Source organism: Dendropsophus ebraccatus, chromosome 4 (assembly GCF_027789765.1).
Source record: "Dendropsophus ebraccatus isolate aDenEbr1 chromosome 4, aDenEbr1.pat, whole genome shotgun sequence".
Taxonomy (NCBI): Eukaryota; Metazoa; Chordata; class Amphibia; order Anura; family Hylidae; genus Dendropsophus; species Dendropsophus ebraccatus.
This window is the reverse complement of record NC_091457.1, coordinates 133,953,379-133,967,613: the sequence shown is the minus strand read 5'-3', so window position 1 is coordinate 133,967,613 and position 14,235 is coordinate 133,953,379. Positions and strand designations below refer to the sequence as shown.

At 41.1% G+C, this 14,235-nt stretch overlaps 1 protein-coding gene across 1 annotated transcript in view; it reads right to left on the bottom strand.

Annotated features, from left to right (window-relative positions):
- SLC6A1 (solute carrier family 6 member 1) overlaps nt 1–13,546 on the bottom strand; it is a 94,128-nt gene extending 80,582 nt beyond the window's left edge. Inside the window, exon 1 of the mRNA XM_069967074.1 lies at nt 13,309–13,546. Within this exon, the coding sequence (XP_069823175.1) occupies nt 13,309–13,546 (238 nt within the window). The remainder of the gene's footprint in view (nt 1–13,308) is intronic.
- Nucleotides 13,547–14,235: the final 689 nt, after the last annotated feature.

The following is a 14,235-nucleotide window of genomic DNA, read 5'->3' as shown; positions in this document are numbered from 1 at the left end:
TGCCTCTCATAGAAAGCACATAACACTAAACCCTGATGACACTGTGTTTTAGTGTAAATTTCTTCAGGAGGGACTAATCTTAGAAGGGTGCACATTTACCATGCACATAACATACCCATAATCCAACGTTGCAGAAAATGATGAGTAGCCCCATATTCTTGGTAAACACCTCCAGCTTTATTATACTATCCAAAATCCAGGTCTTGACAGACTTTAAAGCACAAAAAGCGTCTCTGACTCTTTTCAGGCTATTGTGCAGCCCTAAATCATAGACATGATGCAATAATCCAATGTTGCCCCCTTTCCATACTTGCACAGAAATCACACAAGCTTTTGAATTGGTAATAGTATTAAACTCCCAATCGGCCTTAATAGTTGATGTTTTGGTAAAATAAAGAAGGTGACATTTTACTGAAAAGTGGGTTATTCTGATAATCCTTTCAGTCTGAAGATTAAGCGCAGTACTTCAGAGCTGTTGGGTAATTAGAACAGTATGAACTTCTTAGTCCTCCGATTGCATATCTGATAATACTGCCAGCTAACAACTTAAACTTTCTGTTACAAATTAAAATATATTACACTAAATTAGAGTCAGTCTGTCTCTAAAACAGCCCTACTCTAGCCCATACTTTACCTTAAATGTTTGATTATTGGGAGAGGAAGCTGGGAACTCTCAGTCTGATGGACTTGACACTTAAGGGATGGAAGGTGGTGCGTCAAGTGGTGACGAATGACACATTTTAAAATTTTACACTATGCCACATATGGGTTTTCCCTGCCGAAATCTCCTTCTAATCCTGACAGGATGATGCCATGCCCGAAATGTCCCCAGGTACGGACCTTCAACACGGGTTGTTGACATGTCCTAAGATTAAATTGTTCTGGGAATCACTGGCTAGTGTCATGAAGCAGAAATTCTAGCAGTTGGTTCTAGACCCTCAAGTTATAATACTGCATATATCTCCCGAGGATAAACCTATGACACATCTAACTCATGTATTTATATTGGTGGCAAAGAGGTGCCTTCTGGCCAAATGGTTACAGCCCTCACTTCTGTCAGTGCCGGAGGCTCTGGGTCAAATAAAATACTTTCTTAAGATGGACCAAATTGAAGCTGAGCACCAGAAGGACAAGAGCGTAAAACTATCAGTAAATCGAAGACATTTATAAAGGCCTTCTTGGAACCATCTGAGATATTTAGGGTAGTAAAGTCCTTCCAGGGCACAAAAATGTACTTAAAGGGTGCTTTGGCAGATACATTGGGCAAGTTGCAACTATCAGAACAATCTAGATAAGCTGCAATTATGGTATAGTGTCTCTGTTTGGCGCACCCTCTGCGAGACCTGGGGAGGGGGGAGGGATGGAGTTTTTTTCTTTAGTATTTGCCCTTACAAGACTCTCTTTGTAAAGGATATCAATCATCTGTAATACTTACCTGTGTGCGAACCGGGGGATTGTAAGCTGTCATATTTTTTATATTATGTAACCGCTGTTCGCCTTTGAGTAGATGCTTGTATTTTTTGGGTGGTGGCACAGTCATACTCGTGTCATTTTGAGTACTTTTGTTTGATGCTCTGATTTGACAAGGGTTGTTTGAGTTTTGTGTTTGTTTTGTGTAATGTGTTTTGTAAAAACATTATTGAAAATGAATAAAAATATATAAAAAAGAAAAAGAAAGAAAGCAATCCAATGAGATTTCATGCAAGTATGTATGCCCACTACATTAACTGACTGCCCCACTTGGCTGCTTGGCTGGCTCAGGGGCTAATCCTAACATCAGGGGGTAAGATTGCCATTTTAGAGGGATACAGGTAAAGAGGTATTCTGGGCAAAACATACTGATGAGCTATCTATAGCTGATCCATTGCTAGCTTATCCATCAATGATTTGCTATTGGGTGCCTAAACTACACAGTAAATGTGTCAGGAAGCAGTTGGCTGTGTAACAATGGCCTTACGTAACTGCAGCTAAACTCTCATTCAAGTTAAACTTAGTGCTAAACTGCAGTCACCAGTTCTGCCCAGGACACAGAGACAATGAACGGAGACAATTAATTCCGTCATTATGAATGTCCATCATTTTGAAACAATGGATGTGATTTGGCCTCAAATAAAACATTGTGGGAACCTAGCCTAAAGGCCTTACTACATCAAAAGATGTCTGACAGATTATCTTACAAATTTTTTTCAGCCAAAGCCAGGAATGGTTTTGAAAAGAGGAGAAATCTCAGTCTTATCTTTACAACCTGTTCTCTGTTTATAGTCCGTTCCTGACTTTGGCTGAAAAAATATTTCAGATAATCTGTCAGACATCTTTTGGTGTTATAGGGCCCTAAGGCTACGTTCACACAATGATTTTCAAGAGCCAATATTTGATACTCAAAACCATGGCCACTATTTTGAGAATCAAATAACGGCTGTTGTTTAACATACTAGGGTGGCCGCTGATTATATTATTTTAGGTTGGGTTCGACATGGCCTCTTTATCACACCCTTTTGGGTGTGGCTATTTTACAGTTCTATACAAAATTGTGCGAACTACGGTGAAAGGACGGTGAAAAAAATATCTATGTGTGAACAACAGAAAACAACGGTTGCTGTTTACTAAATAACAGCCGCAAATTAATGACACAAAGAACAGACGTTATTTTATACATTGTTTGAACCAATGACTGTTGTTTTAATAGACTTCAATGAAAATCATTAAAGACTGAAAACGACGCCCGCTATTTTTAATTAAATTGGCGGGAATTATTTTAGCAAAAAAGACAGCGTGTGAACATAACTTTCATCTAATGGCTACGTTCACACTACGTAAGTTTCCGGCCGTAGCGCGTTCCGTGAATAATCGGCCGGAAGCTTACGTAGTTTGCGTACAATGGAAAGTATACGATCTACGGGCGCACAGTTCACACTACGTACGAACTTACGCCCGGATCGTATGCGGCGCCGTAAAAAATGAACCAGACCATTGTTTCCGGACGGAAATGCCGTAACTTACGCCCGTAGCGTAACATGCGGTCCCGTATGTAGTGGTGATTTCTTCATTTTGCCAGCTTTTTGTTCCGATCCAAAAGGTTCTGTGGGGTTTTTGGGGGCTAGGCGAAGATTTCCAAGTAAAAGACCGCTGTCAGATCGCTACGAAGAGCGCTCGGGAAGCGTAAGTACGCTACGGGCGTAAGCTCGCGGTCCGTACGTATCCGGCCGCAACTTGCGTAAAGTCCCGGCCGGAGTTTCATACGTATATGTCCGGCCGCGAAAAATATGCGGTCGGACATATACGTAGTGTGAACCTAGCCATAGACTGTAAAGATAACAGCCATAAAATTAAGTGCAATTAACCTTTTTGGGCTATATATGTTTCAAATAGAGGCTATGTTTACACTATGTAAAAATAACATTTTTTTAATAATAACAGCTGTCATTGTGCAAGTACCATCCATTGTTTTTTTAAATGAAAGATGTTATTTGCACAATGACAGGCATTGCTATGAAAGACAGCCATCATTTTTACATAGTTTAAACCTAACCAATGTCTGTATTTTGTCTCTTTCTTGGCAAACAATTTTGCCATAGCTCTCCCAAAGTGGATTTTTAAAGGGCATTACAATGGTTTTTTGTATGCTACTCAGGAAGGTATGTAAAAAAAACAACTTACTTCTCTCACTTTCCCTGCTGTCCTCAGAATTCCAAAACTTCACAAAATATCACAAGCACACTCAGCCAATCAGTGGCTAAGGTGAGACATCAGGGAGGATTTAATAAAAATCCCCCCCAAAAAAGGCTCATAAAATGGTCAAAATGCATTAAAATTGTCCTGTCAAACTGTTTATTTAAGCTTCAGAATATTCTGTGGGAACATAGCCTTAAATAAGTGTTACCTTCTGAAGACACCGCCTGATGTAGAAATAATTTTTTTTCTGAACCTTTTTAATGTACTTACTAGAAAAATCTCTACAATCCACTGTATGATAATAGACCAAAATGACCCAAAATGTATCAGTGAGCTACGAGATACATAAAAAAAATGTATTTGACAGATTGGACGAAAAACAACATGCCCTCTATTATCATGTTCTTTTTCTAGTTAATAAACTTCAGGTTATGTTCCCACTATGAAAATGTGCCATCTGTTGGCTGTCTATTGATAATGACGGTCACTAATAATGATTATGATCATTATTTGCTGCCGTCAATATTAACAGATGGCTGCCTTTCCCTGCGATGATCTTGTAGTGGGACCATAGTCTTAAAGTGAATCTGTCAGCCGTAATTCACGTTCCAAACTGCTGACAATGTTAGATAGCTGTTACGTCCAAAAAATATATCGTACTTTTCACATATCTGTCTGTCCTTCCAGGACATAGAACAATGCCTTATTATCTGATACAAAGAGTTAAAGATGCTTTTTCAAGCTCCAGAAAAGCTGCAAGCTAGAGTGTCTTCTCTCTACCCCTTCCTGCTTGATTGACACCTGGAGTCCCCTGGAGTCCCCTGGAGTCCCAGGGATGGGAAGGGGGGGGGGGGTAAAGAGATGTTAAAGCTTGCGACACTTCAGGAGCTCGGGGAATACTCTATACTATAGAATAAAAGCATTTTCTATGTTCTGGAAGAACAGATAAATATATGAAAGGTACCATGTGTCTCCTTGCTCTACTAGCTATTTCCTCCAGACAGATTTAGGCTATGTTCACACGTCGTATCAGACCGGCCATTCCGTGACGGCCGGTCTTTGCCCGGATCATCGCGGCCGGTACTTAAGTACAGGCCGGATGATCCGGCCGCCTGCAGGGCTCTTATGCTGGCGCATCAGCGCGCGCCCGAATCAGAGCTTCCCATGGCCAGAGCTGCTCGCTTCACTGTGTGCACTGACAGGGCTTTCTGCGCCCGGAATTAACTGAATTCCGCCCGCAGAAAACTGACATGTCAGTTTTTTTCCGGCGCCGCATGGGATCCCGGCTGGAGCGCAAACGATGTGTGTACACTCCGGCCGGGATCCCATTGCACATACGGCTATGTTCAACTCCTCAAAACTACGGCCGTAGTTCTATGGCGAGAACTACGGCTGTAGTTTTACGTTGTGTGAACATAGCCTTAGATCTTTAAGTTTTTCCTTATATGCTTTATGCCTCATACCCCCCATCATTTTTGTTGCTCATCTTTAGACACGTTCTATTTTGGCAATATCTCTTTGTAGGTGAGGTCTCCAGAACTGGACACAATGGGGGACATTTACTAAGGAGTCTAATATGTGCAACTATTCTAATAGAGATTGGTGTGTATTTTGTTCCTACAGCTTATGACTGATTCATTAAAATGTAGCACTGCCATAGTAAATGTATCTAATTAAAAAGGCGCAAAAAAGGCGCAAATATGAAAAAAAATTGTACAGTTTTATTCACCTGGTACTAACCAGACGTAAGCCTGCGCCTTTTTAAAAAGTCGCAAATGACTGCTAATCCTAGATTATGCAAACTTTTGGGCAAATTCTTAAAACAGGCAGATTAAAAAAAGTTGCATCTAAAAAATATTCACCTGTCGAATACTGGTTCATAAATAGAACTTAGACCAAAAATGGGTGAAAAATGCAATTAGGCGCAAAACCCTTGATAAATGCCCTCCAATATTCCAAATGTGGTGTCACTAGCTCTGTACAGTGGGATCACAACCCCCCTCTTCCTATTGGGTATACTTCTAGCTATACAGCCCAGCATATGATTAGCTTTCCAAACCGCCTGACTAGTGACTCATTTTAAGGCTGTCAGAAATCACTATTCCTAAATCCCTCTCTTCTGAAGTCTTTGCTAACACAGAACATCCAAAACAGGTTCCATTGTTTTGACAACTTATTTAGTAAAGCAAAATCATTTTCCGTATTACTGACACTTCCAGGAATATCAACCCTATTGCACATTTTTGTGTAATCAGCAAAAAGACAAACCTTACCTATCGAACATTCTCCTATGTCACTTGCAAACATATTTTTTTTAAAAAAAACAGGACCCAGAACAGACCCTTGTAGCACACCACTTGCTGTGACCAATACACTGTAAATTTTTCAGCGCTAAAATATCTTCACACATACAGTATGTGACATATAGCTGAGATCAACATATCCGTCTCGGAGAGGACATCAAAAACGGCATAATGTTCCTTTAAGGGTAATTTTTTTCTTTCTTTTTTTTAAATGTCTCTGCAATTTTGATGCAGTTTTTTTAAGCCAAAGCCTAAGGGTGTTTTTGTTGTCATTGTTGTTGCCAATATCCATCTACGTAAAGTCTGAAGTGAATTCAGTAAGAATGGGAAATAAAAATCCTTCTTTTTTATTTTCGACTTTCATTCATTTTTAATATAATTCAAGCTTTGGCTCAAAAAAAAAAAAAAAAAAACCAGCATCAAAATTTGCAGTGGCAATTTTCCAGAAACTACTGTGAATAAAAACCATCACTAAAAAAATTATAGAACAGAATGCTTTAAATTTGTCTGACTTTTCCACAAATGCAAAACTCAAACAACAAACACCATAGCACCAGCTCAACTGGCAACTAATTATAATGTTCCACTTTAACCCTTTACACTAAATGCAATCATTGCATAGTGTTTTTAAAGGAATTACAGGATTACACATATTAGTATTATTTATGTACTTGCAACTATGAATCGTCTCAAAATGTTATATCTTGTACCTAGATTTCCTTTCCTAAGAGATTTACCAGCCTGGAGTGCAAAGCAACACCATTTTGTGGCCAGGTTCACACAATGTAAGATATCGGCCCTTCTGTGTCACAGAACGGCCGGTGTCAGTGAAGTTCATACTGGCCGGATGAACTTCATTTCTTTAGAATTGGGAATGTGGGCACATTCAGGTGTGCCCGCATTCTAATTAACCATAGCAGACAATGTAATGTGAAGCCGGAGTCGCACTTTACCTTGTCTGCTTTGTCAGCCTTGTGCGGCCACTATTCAATGGATAAAAGGCCCACACAAAACTGACATTGCACAAGGATTCCTGGCTGGAGTGTATACAGTACACTCGGGCTGGAAGTCCATTACAATCAGAGCAATGTATTTTTTCATTTAATAACGGACAGTGTTACAAGGTGTATTAATACATATCATTAGAGCTCTGGGAGAATATTACTAGCTGCAGCAAGAAACTTGGAAAGGAAGGGGGAGACAAGGACAGTGAGCCCTAATGCTAGACCCACACAACAGTCCCTACCTACTTGCCTCAGCTTTGCGATGTCCCCTTCTTGCTCCAAAAATGAAAACACAAAATGCAGACAAGACAAACAAACAAATAAATATGGGAGGTAAATAAGCCAGGGGTCAGAACCAATCAGGCAATACAGAATCAGAACCAGGAGAATAGTCAAGTACCAACAGCAGAGATTTAGCATAACAAGATAAGAAAGACAGTAAGAAATGCTATCACGCTCAACAGAGACTAATAGCAAGCAATAGAGTTTAAGCTACAGAACTGATTTTGAGATGTCAAGTCCCAGTCCAGAGGGTGTTTTGACCAGACACAGAACACAGAGTGACAAGGAAAGGGATGAGTGGCAAAGGCAACTGTCCATCACTACTCAGACTAAACTATCTGAAGCCCAGGACAAGGCTTGCAGAAACCTAGATGGGTGTGGTGGAAACCTGTCAGTCACTACACAGTAAATACTGGGATATGACAGAGTTCAGACTGGTGCAAATAAAAAAACATAGATTTCAAGCACAGAATCGTGGCAAAAAGTACAGTTTCAGATGTATTTTACAATCAGAAGACTGCCACATTACAGCCTGAGCCATTGTCAGTGGTTGTATTTGAAATGAAAGAAATGGTGAAGGAGTTTATTAAACCTTTTGTAAAGGAATAGAAACCAAGCAGGATAATTTTCATTTTAAATAACAATTATATTATTTTATGTGATGGTAAATACTTTTGTGTCAAAGTAACAAAGTAATATTTTAGGAGTAGTACCCTTGTTTGCTAAAAAAAATATATATATTACTTTGACACTTTTGACAGAAAAGTATTTACCATCACATGAATTTTTCTGGCTAACATGGTACAGCATTATCTGTTATATATCACAAGAGCACTATAAAGCGAAAGTGATTTTTTTTTATTTTTATGTTTAGTGTGTATGCCAAGAGAACCAATTTTATAGTTTATGCAAAGAGCTGGGACAACTGTTTTTGACAGAGGTCCTTGCTCCACCTAAGTACTATCTATGGAAACAGGGACAGCCACAAAGTCTTACTGTCAGAAGCCAGCCATCATGCTTGGCTCCCGACACCAACAAAGTGTACGTCTGGCCTGCCGCAGGTGCAGACAGACTACGGAGCATACAGCCGTCCTCCCGCCGGTTCCAACACCGGAACATAAGGCCAGTTGAGGGGAGCACGCTGATAGCATTTCTGACAACCAGCTAGGCCGATTGGCACAGGGGTCAAGTGTAATGTTATGTTCACTGGCGGCCGGCACCGCCAGTCAGCTCTGTGTGTTGTTGAAGGCTGGAGTTTCTGCCCCAATCACGACTGGAGCTGGGACTCCAGCCTCCATATAACTACTACCCCCATCATGCTTCCTTGCCTGTGATAGAGCCTCTTTTGAGTGTGACTGAGCTAGTGTAGTCTGATTTTGTATTCCCTGGTTTCCTGATTTTGGCTTGGCTTATTTGGCTTTTGACTATTCTCCCCATCTTCTGTTTTTGAACCAGAGCTGACTTATAGTTACCAATGCAGCTGGTTTATCCTGAGTTTATTGTGTTGGTTTGTTTTGTCTTCGTCTTTGTTTTTTCACTTATCCAGGCTAGGGTCTGTCACCCAGTTACCTGCTGCCTCCTAGGGCAGATAGTGGTAAGTAGGCAGGAACAGCGGGGCGGGTGCCAGCAATAGGGCATTACTTGTCCTGTGTTCCTGAATTTCAACCTGACACTTACCTCCTGTTATCTCCCCCACAGTGTATAAGATTAAATCTTTTAAGGAGGACTTAAAGGAGGAAAGGAGCCAATGTAGACACCTTGATGTACTGTAATATCTATTCTACAACTTTTATAGTAACTTGCTAATTAACATTAAAGAAAGTTCATCCTATTGGTAGGGATCACTGTACATTTCTTTTTAGATTTTTAGCCTCTGATATTAAAGTCACAAATTGCAGTCTCTGCCTATGTGGTGGCATGTTAACTCTGTGGGTATGTCCAGCTCTGGTCATTATAAAGCTAGTATAAAGCTAATAATTAGAAGTCATTGGGGGCAATAATTACATCTTAAAAACATATGAACACATCATGAAATTTTACATTTAATAGACATGAAGTATTAGCCTTGCCATTATTACTTTTATCCTACTCTGTATGCTGATGGGGTATGGTAAAAAAAAACATAATTATTTGGGATTAATTAGATACCACAATCAGTTGGGGATACATCACGTTGTGTGTTAGCTAAAGTTTCATGGTTGTGTCTGTGGTTTCTTTCCTATTACCTGCTATGTAGTTCTATATAAATCATTTGAACCCAAAGTCAAGTTCTGCTTTGTATTATCTTCGAGGCCAACTGATTGCAACAGAGTTGTTAATATACCAAGTAAAACTCTATAAAACTTGTCTTCACACCATGTATAAGAAAAAAAGAAAAAAAAAGTATTTGCATAAAGGACAACAGGGTCATGTAGGCCATGTTTAATCGCAAGGCATTATATGCGGTCTTCCTAATTCTACAGCTTAGACGTGTAATCTGGTACCTTAAAAATTGTCTCTCACCATCCTAGCAAGCTCTGTATGCTATCTTCCTTTGGCTTTATTCAATGTGTAATATTTTCTTTAATGTAGGGTATTTACCACACAAGAGCATGTGAGCAAATTAATATCGATCGAATAACATATAACACATTATTTCTAACACACAGCAAATAAGCAAACCCAAATGGGTAGTGCCGTTATGCAAATAAATTATACTATATCTATGGAATATTTTCAAGAAAACTGTTACCTAAAAAAAATAAATAACAATAAAATAATAAATAAAAAAAAAATCATTTTTCTCTTGCTGTATATAAGTGCACTTTTTGCTAGAAGCCCTCCTGTTCCTCTTTTTCCAATTATAGGTGCTATTAATTTCAGTGACTGATATGATAGTGAACACATGGACTGTAAAAACACGCAATTATCATGGCTAAGCTCTCAACAGAGGACTGAGCAGTGATGGCCATCCCATTTATAATCCAAATACTACAATTTCTAATGAAACCAAGTCAATATAATACAACAACATGTAAAGATAACGTTTGAATTGCTTCATTTACAGGACTATCACTGGTTGTAAAAATACAACACATACAGTACATCTCCTAATGGAATGTCCTAAAATGATGGTGTTGTGAAAAGTTAATAATTTAATTACCGTATTTTTCGCTTTATAGGACACGCCTTTTGATAAGACGCACCCCTGATTTTAGGGGGGAAAAATATAAAAAAAAATATTTTGCTCATTGTCACAGTTTGGAGATAGCAGCAGTGTTATTGGTGCCAATCCCCCCATATAGTGCCCCACATAGTAGCCAATGCCCCCATATAGTGCCCCACATAGTAGCCAATGCCCCCATACAGTGCCCCACATAGTAGCCAATGCCCCCATACAGTGCCCCATATAGTAGCCAGTGCCCCACATAGTAGGCAATGCCCCCATATAGTAGCCAATGCCCCCATACAGTGCCCCCATATAGTAGCCAATGCCCCCATACAGTGCCCCCATATAGTAGCCAATGCCCCCATACAGTGCCCCCATATAGTAGCCAATGCCCCCATACAGTGCCCCCATATAGTAGCCAATGCCCCCATACAGTGCCCCCATATAGTAGCCAATGCCCCCATACAGTGCCCCCATATAGTAGCCAGTGCCCCCATATAGTAGCCAATGCCCCCATACAGTGCCCCCATACAGTAGCCAATGCCCCCATACAGTGCCCCCATATAGTAGCCAATGCCCCCATACAGTGCCCCCATATAGTAGCCAATGCCCCCATACAGTGCCCCCATATAGTAGCCAGTGCCCCCATATATTAGCCAATGCCCCCATACAATGCCCCCCATGGTAGCCAATGCCCCCATACAGTGCCCCCATAGTAGCCATTCCCCCTGCGACCAGAAAAACAACAAACAGGCTACTCACCTGTCCGCCGGCCCCAGCAGCTCCTCTCCCGACACTCCGGTCTCCCGTCATCCTCCGGTCTCCCGTCATCCTCCGGCACAGGCAGCGGGGGACAGAGAGACTGCAGCTGCAGAACACTTCAGGGACACAGGCAGCTTCTCTGTACCCCGCTGCCTGTGCCTGGAGGATGACGGGAGGCCGGAGGATGACGGGAGACCGGAGTATCGGGAGAGGAGCTGCTTATCCGATCAGGAGCCCAGGAAAGTGCTGCTCATTGCACTTTTCCGGGCTTCTGATTGGCTCAGCTGAGCGGGGATAGAAGGGGCGGGCTAGACGGTCGGAGGGGATCGCTCAGGGCCGCTTACTATGCATATGCATAGTGAGCGGCAATACAGGGGGCGGGCGGGATGGCTTCCTTGTGGTGCTCAGCACTGCTTGGGAGCCGTCTTCGCTTTATAGGACGCACTTAGTTTTTCCTCCCACTTTGGGAGGAAAAAAAGTGCGTCTTATAAAGCGAAAAATACGGTATATTCTTTAACTGTCCAATGTGCTCTTATTGGATACCCCTCCCCCATTCTAAAGCCCCTTCTGCTCTCAGATCATCAGTGTCATACATAAACCGCAGCAGAGAAACAGCAGCTGCATCCCCCTTCTACCAGTCTATTACAGTATTTACTGTATTGCTCTAGATAGAGACTTTTAAGTGATATTGTCACCCCCTTTCTATATACAGAGTTCTCAGCACCATTCTTAAGCTTATATTCTGTACATTTCACATTTTACTGTATAAAGGATTTCTTGGTGCTTTTTCCAGTCAAAACTGCATGTTATTCTTGATTTACAATGCCATGTGGGTGGGGCTTCACTGCCATCATTCCCCACCTACATCGGCACCGCAGTACTTGCCCCGTTCTTGACGTCATTGGAGGGGTGGGGACTATGTCTCCAGATCGGCCCATTCTGATGACATCATGTAGGGTGCACTATGGCAACAATGTAGTCGGGGACAGGAGGTGCAATAATTGTGAAGCCCTACCCAGATGGCACTGTCCACCAGCAATAACATGCATTTTTGACTGCAAAGCATACCAAGAAATCCTTTATACAGTAAAATCCAGTAATATAAGCTTAAAGGGGTTGTCCGGCGATAAAAAATTATTCACAGAATAACACACATTACAAAGTTATACAACTTTGTAATGTATGTTATGTCTGTGAATGGCCCCCTTCCCCGTGTCCCACCACCCCCACCCGTGTACCCGGAAGTGTGGTGCGCTATACATTACCTGTCGCGTGCCGACCACGGTCTCCGATCGTCAGCAGTGACGTCTTCTTCGGGAGCTTGGCGGATCTTCCCGAGTGCCGGCCGCCCTCTGCAGCGTCATCCGAAGCTCAGCCGCGATTGGCTGAGCATAACTGTGCTCAGCCAATCGCGGCTGAGCAGCTGATGACGTGGCCGCGTCATCAGCCGCTCAGCCGCGATTGGCTGAGCACAGTTATGCTCAGCCAATCGCGGCTGAGCTTCGGATGACGCTGCAGAGGGCGGCCGGCACTCGGGAAGATCCGCCGGACTCACGAAGAAGACGTCACTGCTGACGATCGGAGACCGTGGACGACACGACATGCGGTGAGTATAATGCACCACACTTCCGGGTCTAGCGTGGGTGGGGGGAAACACGGGGAAGGGGGCCATTCACAGACATAACATACATTACAAAGTTGTATAACTTTGTAATGTGTGTTATTCTGTGAATAATTTTTTATCGCCGGACAACCCCTTTAAGAATGGTGCTGAGAACTCTTTATATGGAAAGGAGGGGGACAATATTACTTTAAGGACTTTAGAGCTTTGGAAACATTCATAAAGATTTACAGTTATGCAATAGGAAAAAAATGTAACTTTCCCATAATAGCATAAACAAAAGTTTCTTAAAGTGACATATATTACTGATTTATCTGAAAAGGTTAAAATTACATTGTAAATATATATTAGCACTAAGGGTATGTCTATGACATTTGCTGCCCCCATCACAACTACTTAAACAATGACTTAAATTCTGTCATTTTGAGTACAATGAAATACTGAATCCAATTATTTATTAATATCACAATTGACAAAATAGTATGATGCTAATAAATTAATGTAAAAGGGTCTTACCTCCTCCATTCTTTCCACACAGATATGGGAATCTCCATACATTTCCTAAACCAATGGCATAACCCACACAGGACATAAGGAAGTCAAATCTTCCTTTCCATGTATCTCTCTCGGGATCTTCTTTTCTTGTTTTCTGTACCTTAACAACCAAGGTCTTGGGCTTATCATTTGTGATTGGTGCCTCGCTGACCTCAGTAGAAATTTGTCCATCTGCGACCTTAGTTCCATTTGTTGCCATGTCTCGTGGCTTGGAATGGCAGTGCCTGGTACCCAGACGAGAAATTTCAGCACCAGTCCACGTGGACAGCAGTTTCGCGGCTCCCTTTTACTTCACTAGGGTTACAAAGATGATTATAAAATCCTCTGTTTGTGATTGCAGATCCACACCAGATTATAAGATTAGAAGTTGAGCTGAAAAACAACAAAAATGTTTAAATAAAGACATGATAACAATGGTTGATTTATTATTTTCTGTAGTTTTAAGATAAGAACACTACTTCATCAATGCTATTTCTTTTGCAGGTAAAGTACCATGGAAAGCTGCACAATATTTATGATTATCAATGTTCTTAAATAAACACTACAGGCTAAACTTAGCCACTGCATGGCCCAGGTAGTCTCTTTTTGGTATTCTTTGAATTCCTGTATCATACACAGCCCCCTCTGGCTACATAGTGGGCATAACACAGGGTACCAGCTTTATCTGGAGTGGTCCTATAAATTGTTTGTATAGTAAATAGTACAATTTATCAGAATGATTAACATATATAAAAACTGTAAAAATGAATTATCTGAACAAACTAATAAAGCAAATACATAAAATATCGGAATCTTATACTATTCAGCTTTTACAGTTTTTTGATGGATGTAAAAGTTGAACAACAAAGAGTTAAGCTATGGTCACACTGTATAAAAAAAAATGTCCGC